Genomic DNA, 21,130 nt, shown 5'->3' with positions numbered 1-21,130 from the left:
AAGACATATCGAGACAGACTACCACCCACAATAAAATTCCTGGGAATTTATCGGCCCGTCTGGATTCGAACCCGGTTCTCACAAAGCTGCCACCTCGACCGCTCGGCTATCCAGCCTCCGACAAGACACGCATTTATACATAGTTACTAATTGTTCACCTTTAAAAATAACTAATAAATTTCATTTTAAAAATTTTTATTTAGTTTTAAATTACAATTTTATATTATTATATAAATAATAACATGTGCTTCAAAAATTTCATACTATATTATATATAACCAATAAAACTGTCGGTTAGTAATACGTAATACATTTAAAGAATGTGCTGTATTATAAAACAGTTGAAATATAAAATTACTTAGTGTTTCGTATTTGAACAGAGAACAGCCAAGGTCTGTTTGAACAGTACTTTCAGGAAAATGAAGTTTTGTATGTTGAATTTTTTAGCTGTTCTTCTTGTTTCAGGTATGTTCTATTATACTATCGAATTTTTCAAATTAATTCTTGATATTTCTGAGTTTTTAATTACGTACGCAAGTGCTGCTAAGTTATTTTTAAGGTCTTTTAAAAGGTAAATGTGTGGACTAATGAAGCATGATGTATGGAAATGTATTTAAGCATTTACAATTTGACAAAATACGGTAAATTATAATGGAAACAGAAAAACAAAATTTGCTATAATTTACTTTGTTTAATTAATTTTAGGTGTTATTAAATATAAAACCAATAAGAAAATTTGAAATTTATATTATTATAAAATATGGTGATGAAATTATATTATACATTTTATTAATAACGTAAATTATTATTTATTGTTTTATGTTTTTAGGATTTCCACGTCAGATGGGAGGAACGGAATTTGGAAAATTGGTATGATTTAATGAATTAAAATATGGGTTGGTCTGATGGGATATGGCAACGCAATACGTGGGCGATCCACTAAAGTGGGGGACTAGCCCCTATTTAGGTCTTGGTTTGTGGAGTGTGGCAAACTAACACGTGGGCGATCTGCCAAGGAGGATGACTCTCGGGAGGACTTTCTATAAGAACTTTCCTATTTAGATGTGATGAAAACACCACAGTCTGTCGGTGGGGCTCGAACCTACGACCACTACCAGTAATTAGACTATATTTAGACATAAGATAATTTATTTATGACTTTAAAACAAATTTCACTTAAATATAAGATTTTTGAATAGGTTTAAATAAGTTTACTCGTTTTTAACGAGACTTTTATTTTAGGAAACAAACAATAATGAGGAAGTAACTACAATTTATACAGAAACAAATAGTAATGAAGTAACTACAGATTATACAGAAACAAATATTATACCCGAAAGAACCACTGTAAGTGGAACAACTGAAGTAGAATATGAATTCACTACAGTAGAAAATGGAGAAACAGGAACAGAACAAACAGAATTTGAAAATGGGGGAACAACTACAGAACCCGGAAGTACTATAACAGAATCTTTTAGTACTTCAACAGTAATTATCGACTCTACAACTGCTACTCATGACAGTAGCACGGATGGTAGAGAACGTGAAGAAAGTACCACCATCGTAATTGATACGTCTACTTCTGGAGACGATGAATTCGATGAAGCAACCAATTTCAATGAAATGGTTAAAAAATTTCTGTCTTCAATGATGAAAATGATGGTAAGTATTTATATAAAATACTAGAAGACATACCTGGCACTCTCGGTATAAGGACAAACATTAAAAGTTTGGTTATTTTAGTTTACCATTGTTATCTTTATCACGCAGCGTCAAGGAGAATTAAGGGAGGAGTGAGGTATCCATACTTCATGCTAGCCTAAATTTTTCGCATAGTAACATAGTAAGCCTAAGAAATTAAGCTAATGTGGGTCAAAAAGTTTAGGGGATGGAATCAGAGGTGGGGTGGGTTTCTTAGCTAATGTGGGTCAAAAAGTTTAGGGGATGGAATCAGAGGTGGGGTGAGTTTCAGGTTTCATGGTAGCCTAAATCTTCCTCGGGATTTCCTAGAGCGTGATTTGAGAATTTGGTGCAGAGGAGTCAAAGAGTTTAGGAGTGTATAGAGAACAGACAAAGAAATATTCCATTTTATATATTATGGATTTTTTTAGTCTATTAATTTTTATATTTTTGGGTTGTTATGTAATCTTATATTTATTTTTATTTCCTTCTAACCATTAAAAGCAAAAGATATTTAAAAGTATCTGGCAGAATTGAAATTCGACTTCAATTTGCGTACTTTTCCTTTGTAAGTTGAATTATATTCCAGTAATATTATTTAATTTGAATAAAATCAAGCAATAAAATATAAACATTTTTTTATTTTCAGAAGAAACTCTGCTTTAACCAACCTATCCTGAGAATTGACATTTAGAAAAATCTTCAGCTTTAATTAATGTTATTTTTCTTGAATGCATTAAAGTCATACAATTAAAGTATTTTTTCACAGATTTTAAGATGTTTTTAATTATATTCATTCGGGCAAATTATTAAATCTCAGAAATATACGTGTAATTATGATTTTTCTCTAATTTTTTTGTAAATGCCCAATAATGTATTTGTTGTTTAATATGTAACAATTGTATTGTATTGACGAGGTGAAGAAGCAACGCAACACAAGGGCAATCTACCAAAGATCACGTTCCTTATATCGAGACATTCATCACAAATATGAAATCTCAACTATACATTATTACATGTATTGTTATTTTTAAACTTTAAATTAATTCTGCTCAGCCTAATGGTTAATTCGCCACTAGCCTATCATTATAAAAATCTAAATTGAATAAGATTTTTTATCATGATATACTAGAGATGAGCTATCATACCATTGTTTATATATATTTACTTATTTAAATATAGGCATTCTATCGCTATGGGCATCCATATTCCGCTTCTATCATGTGGGCATTCTATTTGAATAAAGAAAATTCAGAACACTCCGAATTCGAAGCCGAAACACCCATAAATATTTAGTTACACTAAAATATCGTATGATAAAGCGAACTGTGATATCAGAAATGGTTACTAAATTAGATATACAGATATTTAGAAATACCTCAAAAACTCATACTTTATTATTAGTATTTTTTTATTACTTTTTAGTGCCTTGTGAGCACCAAACGACCTTATTTCTTTTCCTATTAGAATATGTGTTCGGCCTGGCCCACACGAAGCAATAAAGTGGTGAATGACAGATTCGATATATCCGGGATAGGTCATTGGTGAAAAATTTCTGGGTTTGATTCCGGGTCTTCAGAGCACCCAGTGGATATAACCACTGAACACTGGTAGTTGGCCACAGCAACGAGCTTACCAGATGGAGTTTTCGGGGTTTTCTTCACGTGTCTAACACCTAAATAAGGAGAAAGTCCTCCGGGAGGAATCGCCATTTGGCACGTCAAGATGGATGCCAAAATTGGTCTTTATATTAAATGCCAAGTAATATATATGATATTTATCATCTATTTATAATTATCATAGGATACACATGGAAAATATTACCAATAAAATATTTTATTAAAATTAGCTTCTATAAAATTAATATTGAAGGATTAAATATATAAACATATTTAATGCCAGATGACATTAATCTTCGTTTCCTTACTAAAATAAATTAAAAATTAAATATTAATTTTTAACAAGTGTAGATATTGAGAGGTGGCGCTGTTAGAGTAGGCCATGTTTGAATCCACGTGTTGCAGATGAATTATCATTTTATAGATAAAATAATTTAATTTATAGAAATGACTGACTATAAAGAAGAACAGAAAAATGAAATAGAAGCCCTTGAATCAATATATCCCAACGAATTAGAAAGTACGTATTGAATTACTGTTTGTTTAGTCTTACCCAAGTACAAAGTTAAATTAAGCTAATGTTATCAAGGATAACGTGATATATGAAGATTATGGATTTAAAATTATTTAAATTGGAATATATATGAAGCGTTTTGTAGTTATAAGAGGTAAACTCTGTATGAGCTGCTGACATCGATTGAATATTTGACGCATTATACGTATAAAAATACACATTTACAGAATCGATAATTAGGCTCAATTCAAGCTCTGAATGGTACGTTTGGGGCCTTAACAGAGCTGTAGATCATGCCCATAGGAATAAAAAGTTAAAGGATTCGGTGGTCTATGTATAATCCTTTGCAGGATATAGCCCCTGAAATTAGCCTATCAGAAATTTTGAAGACCCTCAAAAATGGGGTAAAATTTAAAAGTAAAAGAATCTGGAACTATTTCTGTAAACAATGGTAAAAATCAACAGTTTTCCACTTTACTAAAGTTAACTAAAAACTCATAAAACATAAGAAACGCTGATTATTTCTGGGGCACAATTGGAGTCGTATTGCACGGTCCGTTAAACCTTTTGCATGTTTAACAAAGGCTTGGCTGATTTCGGGGAGCTACTGTATATCTCGGGAAGGGTAAAATGTAGACCGTTGGTTACTTCGACTTTTCTACTATGGATATGGTCCACTGCTCTGATGAAGTCCCAACTGTTTCATTCAAGCTGCATTTGTACCATAAATTATACACTAGAACCCTGATCATCCAAGGTTAATATGGACCAATGCTACCTCCTCTCTGGTTCTCTTCATCTCCTCTCTGGTTCATATGGAGGTTGTAGCCTTATATTCGCCTTTCCTCTGAAGAGTGGTGTAATGATCGCTTCGCGACCAAAGAGCCAGCCGTTTTATCTTACGGCCTAAACGTACGCACGGGAAACCGTGCCTTCCGGGAGGACTTTTATGGGAAACTGGCCTCCTATTCAGTCGTTATTGGCTAGGAGAAAACCCGGAAAACTCCTAGCAGCCAGCCTGTCCGAGTCGCGGCGCGAACCCACGACCGAACTTCCCAGTGTTTAGGGTCCGGTCACCACCACTATGAGCGGCAACGGAGACCACTCGGCCACTGGTGGGCCACCAATGCTACCTCAGATAACTGAAAACTTAAATAAAACGGATGGTATGGCTATTTCAGATTAAAAATTACAAATACAAAATGTTAATATGATCAAAGTTATTACCTCACAAGAATTGGATATGACACTAAAAGCTGAAAGATTGTTTAGTGTCTATATCAGACATGGGCAAGTGCGGCTCCAAGAGTTGCATGTGGCTCTTGCTGAAAGTGTTAATTTCTGTTTTTTCTTATTATTTTTACAATTTTATTTTTATAATTTTGTGAAAATATGTTTATTAAAAATATTCAATATTTGTTTTATATTATATAATAAAATAGCGCGCCTTACCATACTATCCGCCACGACAGTACAGAACTGTGACTCCCATACATTTTGCAAAACCTACATTTCGGCTCCCACTGAACTCTTGCTTGCCCACCCCTGGTCTATATGTTTATTTATATGGTCTATTGCTTTTAAACCTTTTCTTACACCACATTGAATTTAATAATATATAAGAACAACATTTTTCCATCATTTATTGTACAGCTAACATGTATGACAGTTTTAAGAATAGAAATGTGTATTATTATTATTATTGTCACATTTTAATATAAATGGTTTGTCTCACATTGAAGTTAAATGATAAAAGGTAACAGAAACAAATCATTTTGTAATACATATTATTTTAAACTTCTTTTAAATACAGTGTAATTAAACTAATGTATTCACTTATGAATTTACCTTGGATCATGCAGAATCTTAATCGGGGCTCGAATAGTTGGGGTTCTACTGTATGTAAATGAGATAAAATGACAATTATTAGTCTATACTATTTAATTAAATTTATTCTGTTTAAGCGTCAGTTATCCAAATGTCATAAATACGATTATAAATAATTGAATAGAGATCTGGGAGTTGAGTGAGTTGCTCTAGTGTGAGTAAACAATTAGTTCTGGTATTGAATTGTTTTAAAATAAAAACGAAAGAATAATAATACATAGTGGAAATAGAAACTGCAGTGTGATTGGATGTCATAACACCTACAACAAGTGTGCAGAAGGAAAGAATGCTTTTTCCTTTCCATCAGGATCCATACATTCATAATAGAAATAAAAATGGATCATGAATTCTGGCAGCAAGGAAATGGTGCAGAATTATGCAGCACCACTTTGTGGAAAATCAGGTGTCAAGAGATAGAAATCATCCATCTTTTGCTTCTAATTACAATATTTTTTCTTCAGAAGAGATATCTGCTAAAACTTTTTATTTTTTTGAAATATAGTCTAAATATACTTACCGTTGTTCTTACATAATATGGAGGGTTGTTTACATTTGTTTCTGAGAGCACATGGCCAGCGATTATACTATTTGTCTGAACTTTGTTGTTAATAACTTGTTGAGCATCAAAAATGTGTTCATTCTGATATAATTTCAATTCTTTTTCTTTCATTTTTATGAAATGCTTTTATTTAATTAACTTGCTTTGTATCATACCATCAAATCTTGCAACTTAAATTTTATTCACTTCTAATTAAGATAGAAGGTTGAAACTTTGAGGACACCGAAGTCTAATAATAATGCATTTTAATGTTGTTTTAGGGTTGGCCCCACCCAAACCATCCTGTCATCCCAAAACCTGATAAGCATAACCAAATGTAGAATTTAATCATGGTGTGTGTGTGTGTGTGTAAATGCACTGTAGTGATGCATATGCCAGTGGTGGCTTTACCACTACTGTCTCCCTCTCCTGATCTTGAAAAATATAGCGAATAAAAGCATTTTTTTAAATATATTAAAGTTATTTATTTATAAATAGTTCAGTTCAGTTCAGTTCAGTTCAGGGAATCATTCCACATTCTTTGTTCATGCTTGACAGTTATTTCTGGACTAGATTCTTTCACAATTTTGAAAATTGAGTCAGGATATTCTGACTGATGTTTCATAAAAGAAAATCCAATCTATGTTCTTATAAAGGAATGTAAAAAGATTCTTACATACTACTAAAATTTAAATATTGTTACCACATGTAAATGATAATAGAAAAATATAAAATTATTTTATAAAGCATTTATGTAATAAAATGTAAATGGATAATAAATATGTTTTTAATGTAAAACAAAATAAAGTTAAAATTGAGAATTTTAAAACTCGATATTTTATTCAATTTAATATTGACATAGAAAGCAGTTGAGAAGAGTAAAAATGAGAACATAACATTTATAATAAATAATGTTGAACCCAAATTATCAGCTGAACAAGACTTCTGGCTTTATAAATAATAAAAATGAAAAAACATGTAGATAAGTTTAAAAATGGGTAGGCTATTGTAGAAAAGAAATTTTTTTTCTATCAAGTGTCCCAAAGTAAGGGTGCGACTATGCAGACGCGAGCGAGTGAGAAGAGGCGTGATGCAATAAGTATCAAAACCTGTCAGATATGTGCGAGAACCAGAAATTTACTCTCACCAGCGTTATTTCTCGCTTCTTGCTTGTGCATGGTTTTCCTTTGCGAAAACTAAATCGCTCGCAACCTCTCGCTTGCTCTAAATTTGCATCTGCATAGTCGCACTCTAAGTCAGCGTTTCTCAAAGTGGGCAATAACTCCTCTTTGTGGGCGGTGAGTAAATCTAGGGGGTGCTGGAGGCAGGGTACCAAACGGTGACCAAAGGCAAAAGTTGGGGTCACTGACAGCTGTTCCCTTTCCTCTGTGAAACGGATAAGAGGAAACATTGCGTTTAATGGTTTCCAGATGTCGAGAACAATGTACGGTAAGGGCACAAAGTGTGAGATTCATAGAAAAGTTTTCCTAAGAATATTTCCAATCCTTTCTCACACAAGAGAAAATGAGTTAGGGGGTGGGCGTTGGGTGTAACTTTATGGAACAAAGGGGCGGTGGATTGAAAAAGTTTGAGAATCACTGCTCTAAGTAATATGACATCATTCAGATGATTCAAGAGTCTTAGATAAATTATTTTATAATAATGTTGTAACATTGAAAAGGAGGAACTCATTTAAAGCTAATTGATGGTACCTAAACATTGTTATATGCTACTTTACAATTAGTGTAATATTATTTCTGTTCATATGTTAATGCTTATAGTCTTAATAATAATAATGACATTGCCTTAGTCTTATTGATATTTGCTTGCCACAAAACAATAACATTCATTAACTTTAGTGTCATGCAACATGCTCCAATTCTGATTTGTTACATCTTTATTAGTACGTTACATTGTCATTGATCTCAAGTATCAAAATTTAGAATATTAATTTAAATTAACTATAAATTGGGTTTCATTGTTTTGTTTTTTATTTCAGTTTCCTTTCCATAATTATTTTGAAATAATAATGACACTTTAAAAGAGAAGCGTATATACTTAAAACTGATGTTTTCAACTTACTTTACAAGTCATATTTAGATTACATTAAAGAATTATTGTTTTAATTATTCTTTTAAAGTAAAGAATATAAAAATTGAATGCATTGTAAACATGGAAGGAATATAAATAAAAGTATAATGAGCAAAAAGTCTTATGGTATTATTAATATGTTAATCAGTGAGTATGTCCTGTCTTTATAATTATTTGAAATATTTTACTACTGTATACAGAAATTTCTTTATGAACATAATAGTTTAATCTAGTTAATACCATATTTTATGGACTATAAGACGCAACTGAATTTTGGAGGCAGTTTTTCGAAGAAAAAATTGCGTCTCGTAGTCCGTAAAATACGGTAATTATGCAATAATTTAGAATTAGCATCATTTAAACTTTTCACTACAGTAATTTCAATTAAATTTTCTATATTTATAGTTTTATCGTGTGATCCTTATCATGTTTTTACAATAAAAATCAAAACCGAAAGCTTGGAAGAATCCGAATTTGAAAGTAAGTAATATCTTAATGTTTTTATTATGAAATTTAATTATGATGATAAAGTGAATTGAAGAAATTTATTTATAAAAATTTGTACATTAACTCCCAAGAAAATAGTACAGAATGAAGCAAAGAAAGATCCATTTTATTGCCTCTAACGAAATAAACGAATCATTTATTTGTTTAATTTTACATTTATTTATTGTAAAGTTTGTAGTAAATACATGTAATAATGTTTAATTTGAAAGGAATTATAAGTTTTAATATTACAATAAATAGCATATGAAAAAAATTAATGGAAACTGAAGAAATATCACCTATAGCAGTGATGGCAAACCTTTTTGAGAAGTCAAATTATGTTCGTTAATTTTTTTAGTACTAGCTCGTGGGTCACTAACTGATGTCATTTGGAAAGGGGAGGTTAAAAACCACTTTTTTTTGCACATGCCCCGATGCCTGCATCGGGCCTTTAGACTGGTTTTTTTATAAATTTGACATTAGATATATATACTTTATTTTTTTAAATATTTTTGATTATCTGTTCTCTCTTTTATGATATAAAAATAAGTTTATAAAAGTCAACACGTGGGTCATTTAAAAAGCCTGCGTGTGTCATAGGTTCGCCACCACTGACCTATAGTCTTCTAATGTTAAGTAAATAAAAAGACAAATTATGTAATTTTAATGTGTTTAAATTTTTATTAGACACAAAATATAGAAATAAGACGTAATTATAATATAAAATATTTTAAATTTTTTTAAAGTATTGTCGCAATGTGACTTAAATGGGTGATGTGCAAGACATCCTTCATACAATATAACTGGTAGCGGTTAAGTACACAGAGATGTTGCCCTGGCTTACATGTTATGCTCATTCAGCTAGTGCAGAACTCTTATGACTTATTGATAATGTTCTAATAACAGTGTTAATAGTTAATAGACAAATAATGAAGTTATTGACTCACTGATACCAAGTGATTTACTTCTTGACAATATGAATAAAATATTGCATTTTATATGTTAAAATACATAAAGATCTTCTATGCTTTGTGCAAACGTAAGTACATTTTTGTTCTTATTTTTTATTTGTTAAACTACAGAGTTAAACGGAATAACAGACGCCTGAAATTCGGAATACAGAGACAGTATTTGTACTTAAAGGATGAAGAATGCATACTAGTGCAAAAGTGAATAGAACATATACAGTATGAAATCAAAGCCTCTCCTTATTGTAGTCTTGCACTGCATACGCGTTCTGCATGCCCTCACATCATCTGTGACGTGTTCTTCCTCAATACAAATCATCTTTCTACTGAATTGGGTGTTTATTGTACTGGTCGCAACAAGCCCTTTTCTACAATTTCATGGCTGCCCTCTTAAAAATTACATTGTTACTTAAGTTTTGCATATCAGTGTATATTAAGCAGTGTTCTTTTAAACTGCATTAAATGATCTAAAGCTCAATATGGATGAGTCAATGTGGTTGCTTCGATATGTAGCCAGAAACTGATTTTTATGTCACATGTTTGTTTGCTTTTGACTACTGCTGATCATTGCATGAATTGATGATTAACTGTCCATGAGCATCACCAGTCATTAAACAAAAATATCCAACAAGTTGAATATGCTTTTTGTCAAATGGACAGTGTACATCTCGTCAAAAGAACTGACTTTGAATCAACCTTTCGATTGCAGGCAAATTTGCTTCGACGTCGAAGGAGACCGGTATGCTTTGATATAATTATAAAATTAAACTGAAATTAATTGTAATTATTATTAAAACATTTGAAACACTGATTGTATATTTCTAGTCGAAATTACATTTATAATTATTCATTTATAGTTTTGAAATTTCAGGAAAATTTGACAATACAGGGCATTGTTACCATTTCAGTTCTAAGATTTGAAATGTGTTCATTGATTAGATTGGTCATGCATTAAAGTAAAATAATTTACAATAATTTTTAAAATAAAATGTAAGTTGCATTATGCCTTATGTGCTCAGCTTTTTCTGTTGAGGGCATTCATAAATAATGCTACATTAAACTTAGATTTCATTACAGTAATTCAGTTACTTTTGATGGTAATAACTGTGGATGAATTTAATACATGCCATGAACCCAATACATTTTAAATAAAATGTATTGTGTTTTTGAAAAATTATATATATTATATATATATATATTTTTAAAATTACATCTCCACTTAACGATGTGTATGGATTGTTTTGTATTGCGTAAGTTAAACAGAGAAAACAATTTTGATTTTATGCTTGCTTATATAAAAGTTAAAGTTTTAAAGTGTTTAATTGAGAATCTGGCATTCACATAAGTGAGATGTTCTCTCTGTAACTTAAACTGTAATTTACAGTGTTTTTATATTCATAACATGTTAATATTTTAAAGTATTGCTGTTGTTAAATCAAACAATCGCTGTAATTAATTGGGCTATTATTAATAATAGCTTGATTAATTAACGTAAATACTTTTAAACGTCGAAAAATAAATTTAAATAATTTCTTTTTGGAATTTATAGTATTTGTAACTCTGAAGTTCACGTACGTGCCAAATTATCCAGATGAAGTACCGTTGATCGAAATAATCGAATACGATAATATAGAGGATGAAGATGTAGATTCATTATCAGATTATCTGCTGTCACAGGTATAAGATACATATTTTATTATTTAAAATTTTGAGCAATATTTTATATAATTAACTAGCTGACCCGGCCACGCATTGTTGTGGCTCAAAATGTATCTATTATAAATGTGTAACACTTCCCCCGTGGGGAAATTTCAAAAAATCCCTTCTTAGTGTACAGTACATTCTCTTGACATACCCTATTAAAACACAATCAAAAACGCTGTTTAAAATAGTATAATAAAAGCAGAGTTCTTCACAGTAAGCCTTAATCCCGTCACTCTCCCCCGCAAGGAAATATCGAAAAACCCTTTTTAGTGTATATTCTGTTGATGTAACCTATTAAAACGCAATTAAAAACGCAAAAAACCGCATCGTAAAATAGTATAATAGAAGCCAAGTTCTTCACGGTAAGCCATAATCCTGTCCATCTCCCCCAGTAGGGGGAATTTCGACATGTATATTATATAAAAACACGTGCATATTCGAATGCAACATTGTGCCAAAATTTCAAAGGAATTGGTAGGAACAAACGAACGTTATATTTTATTTATATAGATAGATGGCAAATGATCTGCTTTAGTCCATTCTCACAGAAAAGTATAATGCCTCACAGAAAAGCAAACTTAGGTCGTCGGAAGTTAGCGCCATCTGTTGGACATCAAAGCCTTAATCCATATATAAATATATTTTTGAAAGGGGGGAAATGGTGATCTTCACATATGCCACAAACCTTCGCGGGAGTGTATTAAACAACTTCCCAAAGTTTCATGGCAATCGGATAAATGGTGTGGTAATGCATGAAGGACAAACACACACACACATTCGTTTTTATATATATAGATTAATTATAATCAAATAATATGTATACCTTCAAAATATTTTTATTTAAAATTGAAAATGTCACAATAAGTCTACTTCTCATTTATTGAACGCTTATCACAGTGAAGGGGTTGTCATGTTTATTTAAAGTATGATTGCAAACACTCAATAATAGTGATCTGAGCTGATTACTTTGGGTAAAAACATATTGGATCTGTGAAGTATCTGTTTTACAAATTACAAAATTGTTAAAAATTTAAAATTAGATGTTTTATTATCATATGTATAAATACAGTAGATGCAAGGAATGTTACAGATATTAAAGTACAGTACAGATCTTTACAATTTATGACGTTTTTGATCAGTTTAACTGACCTTCTTCAGTTACGATAGAATAGAACGTGAATACAAAAATTTAGAAATAAACTATAACAAGAATTCTATTTTAGAAGTATTGTTCTTAAAATAAAGTTTTTTGCAAAAATTGAAAACATGGGATTTACCAAACTCCCCCTTGAAACCCATATCAAAGAGCATGTAGCGGATATTAACCATGGAAGAAACAGCACTGCTCTAGCTGTTCACTCTTCTGACCCTGACATTGAACTCATTTTTGCTCAGGCAAAGGTCATTCACACCACCCACTGCACTAACCACCTCAGATGGCTGGAGGCGATCTACATATGCCTTAATGCTATTAATGAGTGTAATTGCATTAACTACAAGGACGAAATAGCTCTATCGACGGCATAGCAGGCTCTACTAGATGAAACTATAGAATAGAGCACAACAAGCTTGGTGCGCAGGTCCGTATTGACGTCATCGGGTCGGGACAATGTTCTGGATCGTATTTCTTCATAACTTTGAATCGGAGAGCATTCCGTTAGGGGATCATTACCCGAAGAAGAACCGTTAAGGTTCGAAAACGTTTGTAATTACTTTGTTTAGTGTGATGATACGCGCACCGATAAAAGGCTTTTAGATACGTGAAACTTTAAAATGATAACATTTACTTCTCTTGCTCTCTACTAAAGGCAGTACTATCAACTTTAATTACTCTATTCTGAGAAATGTTAATAAAAGTTTACACCTTAAAATATACTCCAGCAATAAGTTTTAATGAAAAAGTTTTTTGACTGAAGTTGATAGATATTCATCACTTGAACATTCAAATACAGAACATTTTTGAATGAAAAGAACATAATTAAAAATAAATAACAGAAATATACAATAAATAAATTGATCAATTAACAAGACTTAAATGCCACCTTGCACACTTTTTCAGCTGTAAAAAAATGTTTATTGCACTTCAGTTTTTCCCATTAGCAATAATGGAAAGTGAGTTAATCCATTTTCAGATCCTAAACAATACTCATTTTGGTAAATTTAAAACAGCAAATTCCCATAATTTAAGATAAAAATAACACAAATAAATACTCTGGTAATAAATTAAAACTTGAAAATAATAAGTAAAATACGTAAATATTGTATAATAATATGAAAATTACATTAACTGGTCTAACATTAATATGAACATTTTAATAGGATTATTTATTATCTGATGTTTAAAAATTAAATTTTCTTTTTTTAAACTTTTCTGTCTTGTAACAGGCCGAAGAAAATTTAGGAATGGTTATGATTTTTACGTTAGTATCTGTAACTTTAGACTGGTTAAATAATAAAGCTGATTATCTCCATCAACAAAAAAAGGAACAAGAAGAAAGGAGATTGAAACAGTTAGAAGAGGAGGAGAGGGTAAGAAAAATTGATATTAAGATTAAGAAGTCAAAATTCTTAATAAATATGACATGTTTAATTAATTATATTATGCCAAATTTGGCATACGATCACACATTTAACAGAAGAGAATAATTACATCTACAACAATCAACAAACAATAATTAATTATAATTAAATCTGTTCATAATGATTGTATTTTTATCGTTTTACATAATTAAAATAAATTATTATGAACAGATTTGGGACCGAAGACACCTTGAATGCCATATTATAATTGATTGTAATTATTAATAATTAACTCTGTCATTTAATTAATATATTAAATATTATAAGATGGTGATACTATTTACCAATAGTGCTAAGGAATTCTATTAATCAAGTGTCATGTTCAATTTATGTTGAACAATAATATAGATGAACACGCAAAAAGTATAGGTGTAATGTCAGTTTTCGTACTCTTGGCAACTGGAACACATTTTTACAATGGTTGCTTCAATCATTTTCAAGAGTCTATTTGGCTGCCTTTAAAAATATAAAAAAAATGGTAGTTATTTAGTGAAAATGTGAAAGTATGTTACTAATAGTGAGAGGAACAAATGCGCATTTGATGACTTTTTTCTTAACTACAGATTTTGTTTAAAACTTATGAATAATAAAAACATACCAAAGTTATTTAAAGTAAAAAAACTGTCTGCTAAATTTTAACAGAAAACAGAAATATATAACAAATAAATCCATGAAATTTAGTGTTTTCTACATCAGATAATTTAAATTATCTTGAACAAGAACACTTGTTAAAATATAATAAAACACCCATAACATGAAAAATGCTCATACTGAAAAATCAACAAGTGTACACTACTCACCCAACAAATTAGAAATGTTAAACCTTAATTAAAAAAAAACATATACTACAGAAAGCCACAATATTGAACACATGCCACATTTTTAGGAAGTTTCTAGATGTTGACATATACCAATAACACAGAAGCTTATTGATATTCTTGTCTGAGTGGCTATGCCTTGACTTTAGAGCAGTATCAGCCGAGCATGATATTTGCAATATAATAATAATTTAATTTAATAATATGAAATAAATGTTGAATAATATTAACGTTAATTAAAATTTTATCACTAAGTTTTGACATTAGAGAGAACTTCTGGTTTACTCACTACATACATAAAAACAAGTTTATATTTCAGTCTTTCTCTCTACAACTTAATCCAAATCCATGCTACTTATGCTTATAGACAGTGATGTTTTGTCATTCGATCCTACTGATTTTTAGAACTAACACTAAGCAGTCAAACACAAACAGTAACAAAAAAACTTTATTAAAAAGGTCAGAGCCGTCGCCGACATCCTCGGTCGACACCCGGGCAAATCCAACGAACCTTCGCGCCTTTTCTTTATCTCCACGTTGCCATCCAACTCTCGTTGGTAAGTGTTGCCAGACAGTGTTCGGGATCTCTGGCGCTGGCAGCCACAGCGTCTTTTTCTTTTCTTTATTCTTCCGTCACTGCAGATCAATGCAGATCATTGTCGCTCTCGGGACAATGCGTACTTACCTCAATTTATATATTCAATTATTATTAACTAAAATTGATTTTTTAATTTTTATGAAAACATTTCGAAAATGTATAATTTTAAACCAAAAAATAATAATAAACATAGGAATATTATTCACTTTTTTTGACTGATTTTTCAGATTTTGCTTTTGTATACATCAGTGTGTTAAAAAATCATATTTTTATTTCTGTATTCCACGTACAATTTATTGTTAATTTGTTAATTTTATTGCTTAACCACGATACTAGATGAATTGGCTAAATAATTCAAATCAGAAACCTATATAATACAGTAGTAATTATATATAATGAATAAATGTTTTAGTCATTTAAGTCACGTCATTGGGTGCTAGAACGAAACTTGTTTAAAATACAAAAGCCAAAGAATATAAGCATCCGACGAACAATTGTAGAAATTTAATATTATAGCTATTTATAATTATGCAAATAATCTGTTAGTGCCGTAGGATGTGGCTGCTCTGGGAGATTCGATGGATATGCTGTAGCAGGTATGGGAAAAATTTGCATATCGGTTGGATGTGTGACATATGATGCGAGGTGCAGGAATTAATTTTATAAACAAGTAGCCGTATTTTTAATTTATAAAGTAAAATATTTATAAATGTTGATAAATATTGGATTAATTGTCTTAGATAGAAATCATCTTTCTTCCTATAAAATATCTATCTATCTATCTATATATCTATGGAAACGTACATCCTGTATATATTTTTTAGAATATATTAATATCAATAAATAACAGCAAAATGTTTGTAATATTCATTAATGTTGTATAACATCAATATGAATTGATATTTTGTTTAATATTAGTTGCGTGATAATCACTTCTACATAAAATTTTTCACGATAAAACTGAAGAATTTTTGTTAGATTTAATGTATATACATAAAAATCTAATGTATTTGACATTTTTATGTATATACATTTAATGTATATACATAAAAATGTCATATCTCAAAATAGTTATACTGCGTAATAATGAATGTTGCACAGAAATATATAATTTTCTACGAAAATGAATGATCTTATATGCTGCGGATCACAGCTCAAGCAGGAAAATAGAGTTAACTACATTTAAAGTTATTTATGTACACTGGTTGTGACAAGTAAAGAATCCATTATATGTGAAAAATATGGTTAAAATAAAAATTTCTAAATCTATCTGAGCAGATTAAATATTCAGTATTTAATCAGCTAATAACAATTTTCAAAGTTTACGCATTTTGTGGGAACTGGTAACTTCTTTGAACTTAATATAAAGACATTTATTCAACTACATATAGATCCAATGTCTTCCTGAACAAAGTAGATGTGTGTTTCAGACCCAGATTTTTATTCATTTCTCACCTCTTCGGTGTACAATAACATATGTATTTTATTACTCGACAGCTTATCTTTCTGTATGGATAATATTTTGGTATTTCTATCCTTTAATATATCCTATGACCCCTTTTTTTTAATGTGATTCCTGCAAATTTCTTTTAAAATTTCCACTTCCTTCTCGTACACATTTATCTTTGAGATGAATTACTTTAGTGCACGAAAAGGAAGTAGGAATTTTAAGAAAAATTTGTAAATATTATATAGGTCCATAGTATAAAAAAAATTGTCTTGGGGTTGATTGAAGGATAGAAAGAAAATGATAATAGTGATTTATTAATTTGATTGATCATTAGTAGTAATATATTTATGTACAAAATGTACATCTACTATGTAAAATAAATAGAATAATACGGGATGTTCTAAAATGAATGCTACCGTTTTAAATTACTGTAATTACGTTAGCTATTATCTGAGGAGTATGCAATGTACGCCAACTAATCGGAGTCGGAGTTTCGTCTCCCATCTGCATTCGAATATCTTGTTTACTACGTCTAGGTAGCATCAGAAATGAAAATGGCAATTCCACAACAGAGAAGGTGTTTTGTGTTCTACAGTGTTCAGTTGGAATCGCTCATCATTGTGCAATGCAAATAATCTATTAATGCTGTAGGATGTGGCTGCTCCGGGAGATTTGATGGATATGCTGTAGCGGGTATGGGGAAAATTTGCATATCAGTCGGATGTGTGCCGTACGACACAAGGTGCCTGCATTTAGAAATTATAATAGGCAACTGTGAAACTTGAATACATTTCCAATGTTTTTAACATACATGACAATGTAAATAACATATGGTAGCATTCCTTTCAGAAGACACTGTATAATTATCACGCTTCTCAATAAAAAGTAAACAGACTCTTGCGCAGACTCCTCTGCAATGACCGAGACAAGTTCTCCATCTTTGAGAAGTCAGGAATTTATGCGGTTCCGTTGGAAAATCCCATAATGGGGAATAATACAAGATACATTGGGGCCACAGCAAGAATGTTGGCTACCCGCTTGACCGAAAAGTAATAATGTAGTAAATTAAGGCACACTTCCTTTTTAGTAAACATTATGAAATATTTTAAGTAAGGTTTTCTGCGAACGACAGTAATTATTCTAAGTTTTTAATTATGACTGATGTATACTATATAGAAGGAAAAGTTTTGTAATTGAAAATGTTTTTCCTTAACTGAATCTTCTAATAAATAATAAATATGCAAGTGACCTCAAAATACGGAAGTCAGAACAAAAAGTTATTTTTTATAACATTTCGTCTTCAAAAACAAACACATAAACTAAAATTAGAATGAATGTGGAATGACTTTTGCATATTTTAATTTTGTTAATATTGAATGAAACCACTAACAAAATAGTCTGTAGTAGAAGTGGCCAAACCTTGTCACAACAGGAGCCATTACGCGTCAGAAATACGTAAGAGTCACGTCTATATTGGAACTGTATACATATATATATGTTAGGGGTATGGGTCCAATATATAGGAGAAACTGCATGCAGCTCATGAGCCACAGTGTGGCCACCAATGGTCTACAGTTTTAAAAATTGTTAACTAATATGTTTTGCTTTAACTTAAAGAAAATTTATTTGTTTAAACAATTCTGAATGCTTAAATTCAATGAAATTTTTGTTATTAAGAAAAATGAGTCTTTTATACAAGTTTCTTAATGTATACATGCTTCAATTAAATTCCCTTACATAGCAAATAAGTTTCAGCAGAGCACCTAGTTATTAGATAAAATAAGATATATACGCTGTGCCACTTTATATAGAATAAAATATAGTATATTTTTTTGAATATTTGTCTCTAATTTAGATATTTGTTTTGTAATTTATTCAACGACCAACTGGAAAAGAGTAAAATTATATTGTAAATTAATAAGCTTGTATTTTCCGTAGTAAAGTATAAATATCAAATATAATAAATTTTATTACCCTTACATAAGGAAGTAATCAATAAAATATAAGGAAGTTTTCTATTCTTTTGTTCCTGTATACTGGTTATAAAATTTTTCTCAATAACTTGAGACAATACTGGACAGAATTCAAAATTTATAATTTATGAAATGTCAAAATTTATATAGAATTATACAAAATAAGGATGCTAAATCGGTTAAGGAGTCAACATTATAGCAGATATAAAACATTTTTCGAGGTCGTGTCTCGTACGGCAGTTTTTTAAACGAATGCAAGTTTACGTCGGCACGCTAAAGCTGCTCGAACCTGGGATATGGATTCGAAAAACCTTACTTTTATTATTTGAATTTGTACTCTGCATTCGAGTAGCTTTAAAATGCCAACATTAACAACTATTCAATTTAAAAAACTATTGTACGAGATCCAAAGCCGAGATGCAGTCTCGAAAAACATTGAAAATATGTCGTTATGTAAACATTGTAGAGCATATTAAAATAAACCTATATGTCACAGTCCACTACTGATATAAGCTAAAAGTATTTATGTATCTAATTAGATCTAAACATAGAAGAGATACGGGTAATTATAAATTTTTCAGCTCCATTATAATCTTACGGGACCTTCATTGTAAATTTGACCTATCACTAAGGCACACTTACCTGTATTTAATTCATTTTACAGCAAACTAAATATATTATTTTAAATTGTAATTTTGTAATTACAGAAAAAATTCGAAGGGACTCGAGTGACAGTGGAAACATTCTTAACATGGAAAACCAAATTTGATGCCGAAATGGCAGAAATAAAACGAAATCAATTCGTTAAAGAAGAATTAGGTACAAAGAAGCTAACAGGTAATTCATTTCCTGCCCACCTGTTTCTATTATATAATCTCATAATGACTATAATGATGATCATATTTATAACGTAGGCCGAGAATTGTTTGAGAAGGACAGAACGCTAATAGAATCTGACCTAAGATTCTTACAGGAAGGTAGGTTATATCATGTATTATCATTGTAAAAAAATGTATTTTTTTTAATTCTAATCATAAAACTTATTTAGGAGACGAAGAAGTTAAAGTCGACGAATCACTCTTCCAAGAATTAGACGATCTAGAGCTCGAAGACGATTTCGATGAAAATGAAAACACAAAATCTTGAAATAGAATCAATAATTAGATTTTAATATAAACTGAAGTAATGTAAAAATTGGCTTATAATTTGTCGGCTAAATTCTCAATTATTTATTCAAAGAAATGATAAACTATGCACATGTTTTAAACAGATTTATGATATGTTTTTTTCTCTTTTATTTATTCAACTAGTAAAGAGGAATTTTACGTTCATTTTCTTCCATTCGATACTCTCTTAATTACATTTTACGTCGCTCGGTATTTTTGTTCCGAGCGATATTTTAAGAGGAATAAACGAGAACTTAATAAGGAATGTAAATTTGTATACTACGTAAAATATAACACTCATTTAACGTCTATCCATATTGAGCAGTTGCCATAAAACTGTGAAGATTCTGTATGATATGATTAAAAATTAGTTTAATACATTGTACAAAGATCTTATAAAAGGAAGAAAGTGTAAAATATCTTGTTTAATTAATTTTTAATACAATAAGAATAATTAGTTTTTTATCTGTCAAGCAAAATTTGTCCAATATGCTGGTAAATCTGTGATTATCACCTGATATTACATGAATTATCTGTAATTAGTAAATAAATCATTGGTGCATTTAACCAAAACTCATTGGCGGTCGTTTTTCTTGCTCTGTTGATTTCTTTAAAACATAATTTCTTTCGAAAAACACATGCGAATATTTAGATTACTAATGGAAAAAGATACCCGTAATCGGTAGTGCGGCAAGTGTATAGAGTTTGTCCCTCACTATAGGCACTAATCGATCAAAGGTAACATTTTATTTTTTTAATATATTAAACTGAAAATAATTCTTATTTTCTTTAACTATATCATATAGGAGCTGAGGCAGTTGGCATTAGCCTACTGACAACAGGGAGCTAGGATGTCTAGTCTTAACTGCTACTGAAATTACAGAAAGTTCAGTATCCAATGGCAATGGGAGGCTTACCATTACTTTGCAAAGTCTTCCATTGTAATTTGGTACAGAATTTAAGAAGTGTAACTGACTTAATTTTTGTAAAATTAGCCCTGATTAATATAGTATATGGAGAGTTAAATTTTTACATCATAAATTTAATCATTGTAGTAT

The 21,130-nt window shown here is 30.5% G+C and overlaps 2 protein-coding genes across 2 annotated transcripts; both read left to right on the top strand.

Annotated features, from left to right (window-relative positions):
- Positions 1-331: 331 nt before the first annotated feature.
- On the top strand, positions 332-2,450 carry LOC136990397 (mucin-22-like). Its single transcript, XM_067288790.1, has 5 exons — positions 332-465; positions 830-870; positions 1,243-1,662; positions 2,185-2,248; positions 2,330-2,450. Exons 1-4 carry the CDS (start codon positions 420-422, stop codon positions 2,215-2,217), a joined length of 540 nt encoding a protein of 179 aa, XP_067144891.1. The 5' UTR covers positions 332-419; the 3' UTR covers positions 2,218-2,248; positions 2,330-2,450.
- Positions 2,451-3,653: 1,203 nt separating this feature from the next.
- Positions 3,654-20,645, top strand: LOC136990335 (RWD domain-containing protein 1). Its single transcript, XM_067288727.1, has 7 exons — positions 3,654-3,819; positions 8,735-8,809; positions 11,333-11,460; positions 13,873-14,016; positions 19,614-19,743; positions 19,821-19,883; positions 19,955-20,645. The coding sequence occupies exons 1-7, from the start codon at positions 3,747-3,749 to the stop codon at positions 20,050-20,052; spliced, it is 711 nt and encodes a 236-aa protein (XP_067144828.1). The 5' UTR covers positions 3,654-3,746; the 3' UTR covers positions 20,053-20,645.
- The last annotated feature ends 485 nt before the right edge of the window (positions 20,646-21,130 follow it).

Source organism: Centruroides vittatus, unplaced genomic scaffold (assembly GCF_030686945.1).
Source record: "Centruroides vittatus isolate TY-2023 unplaced genomic scaffold, ASM3068694v2 scaffold_907, whole genome shotgun sequence".
NCBI lineage: Eukaryota > Metazoa > Arthropoda > Arachnida > Scorpiones > Buthidae > Centruroides > Centruroides vittatus.
This window is presented reverse-complemented; position numbering and strand designations above follow the sequence as displayed.

Coding starts and splice junctions, on each gene's coding strand:
- LOC136990397 (XM_067288790.1), top strand. CDS start 420: ATGAAGTTTTGTATGTTGAATTTTTTAGCTGTTCTTCTTGTTTCAG. Junction 466..829: donor AGCTGTTCTTCTTGTTTCAG/GTATGTTCTATT, acceptor TTATGTTTTTAG/GATTTCCACGTCAGATGGGA. Junction 1,663..2,184: donor CTTCAATGATGAAAATGATG/GTAAGTATTTAT, acceptor AACCATTAAAAG/CAAAAGATATTTAAAAGTAT.
- LOC136990335 (XM_067288727.1), top strand. CDS start 3,747: ATGACTGACTATAAAGAAGAACAGAAAAATGAAATAGAAGCCCTTGAA. Junction 8,810..11,332: donor GGAAGAATCCGAATTTGAAA/GTAAGTAATATC, acceptor TGGAATTTATAG/TATTTGTAACTCTGAAGTTC. Junction 11,461..13,872: donor CAGATTATCTGCTGTCACAG/GTATAAGATACA, acceptor GTCTTGTAACAG/GCCGAAGAAAATTTAGGAAT.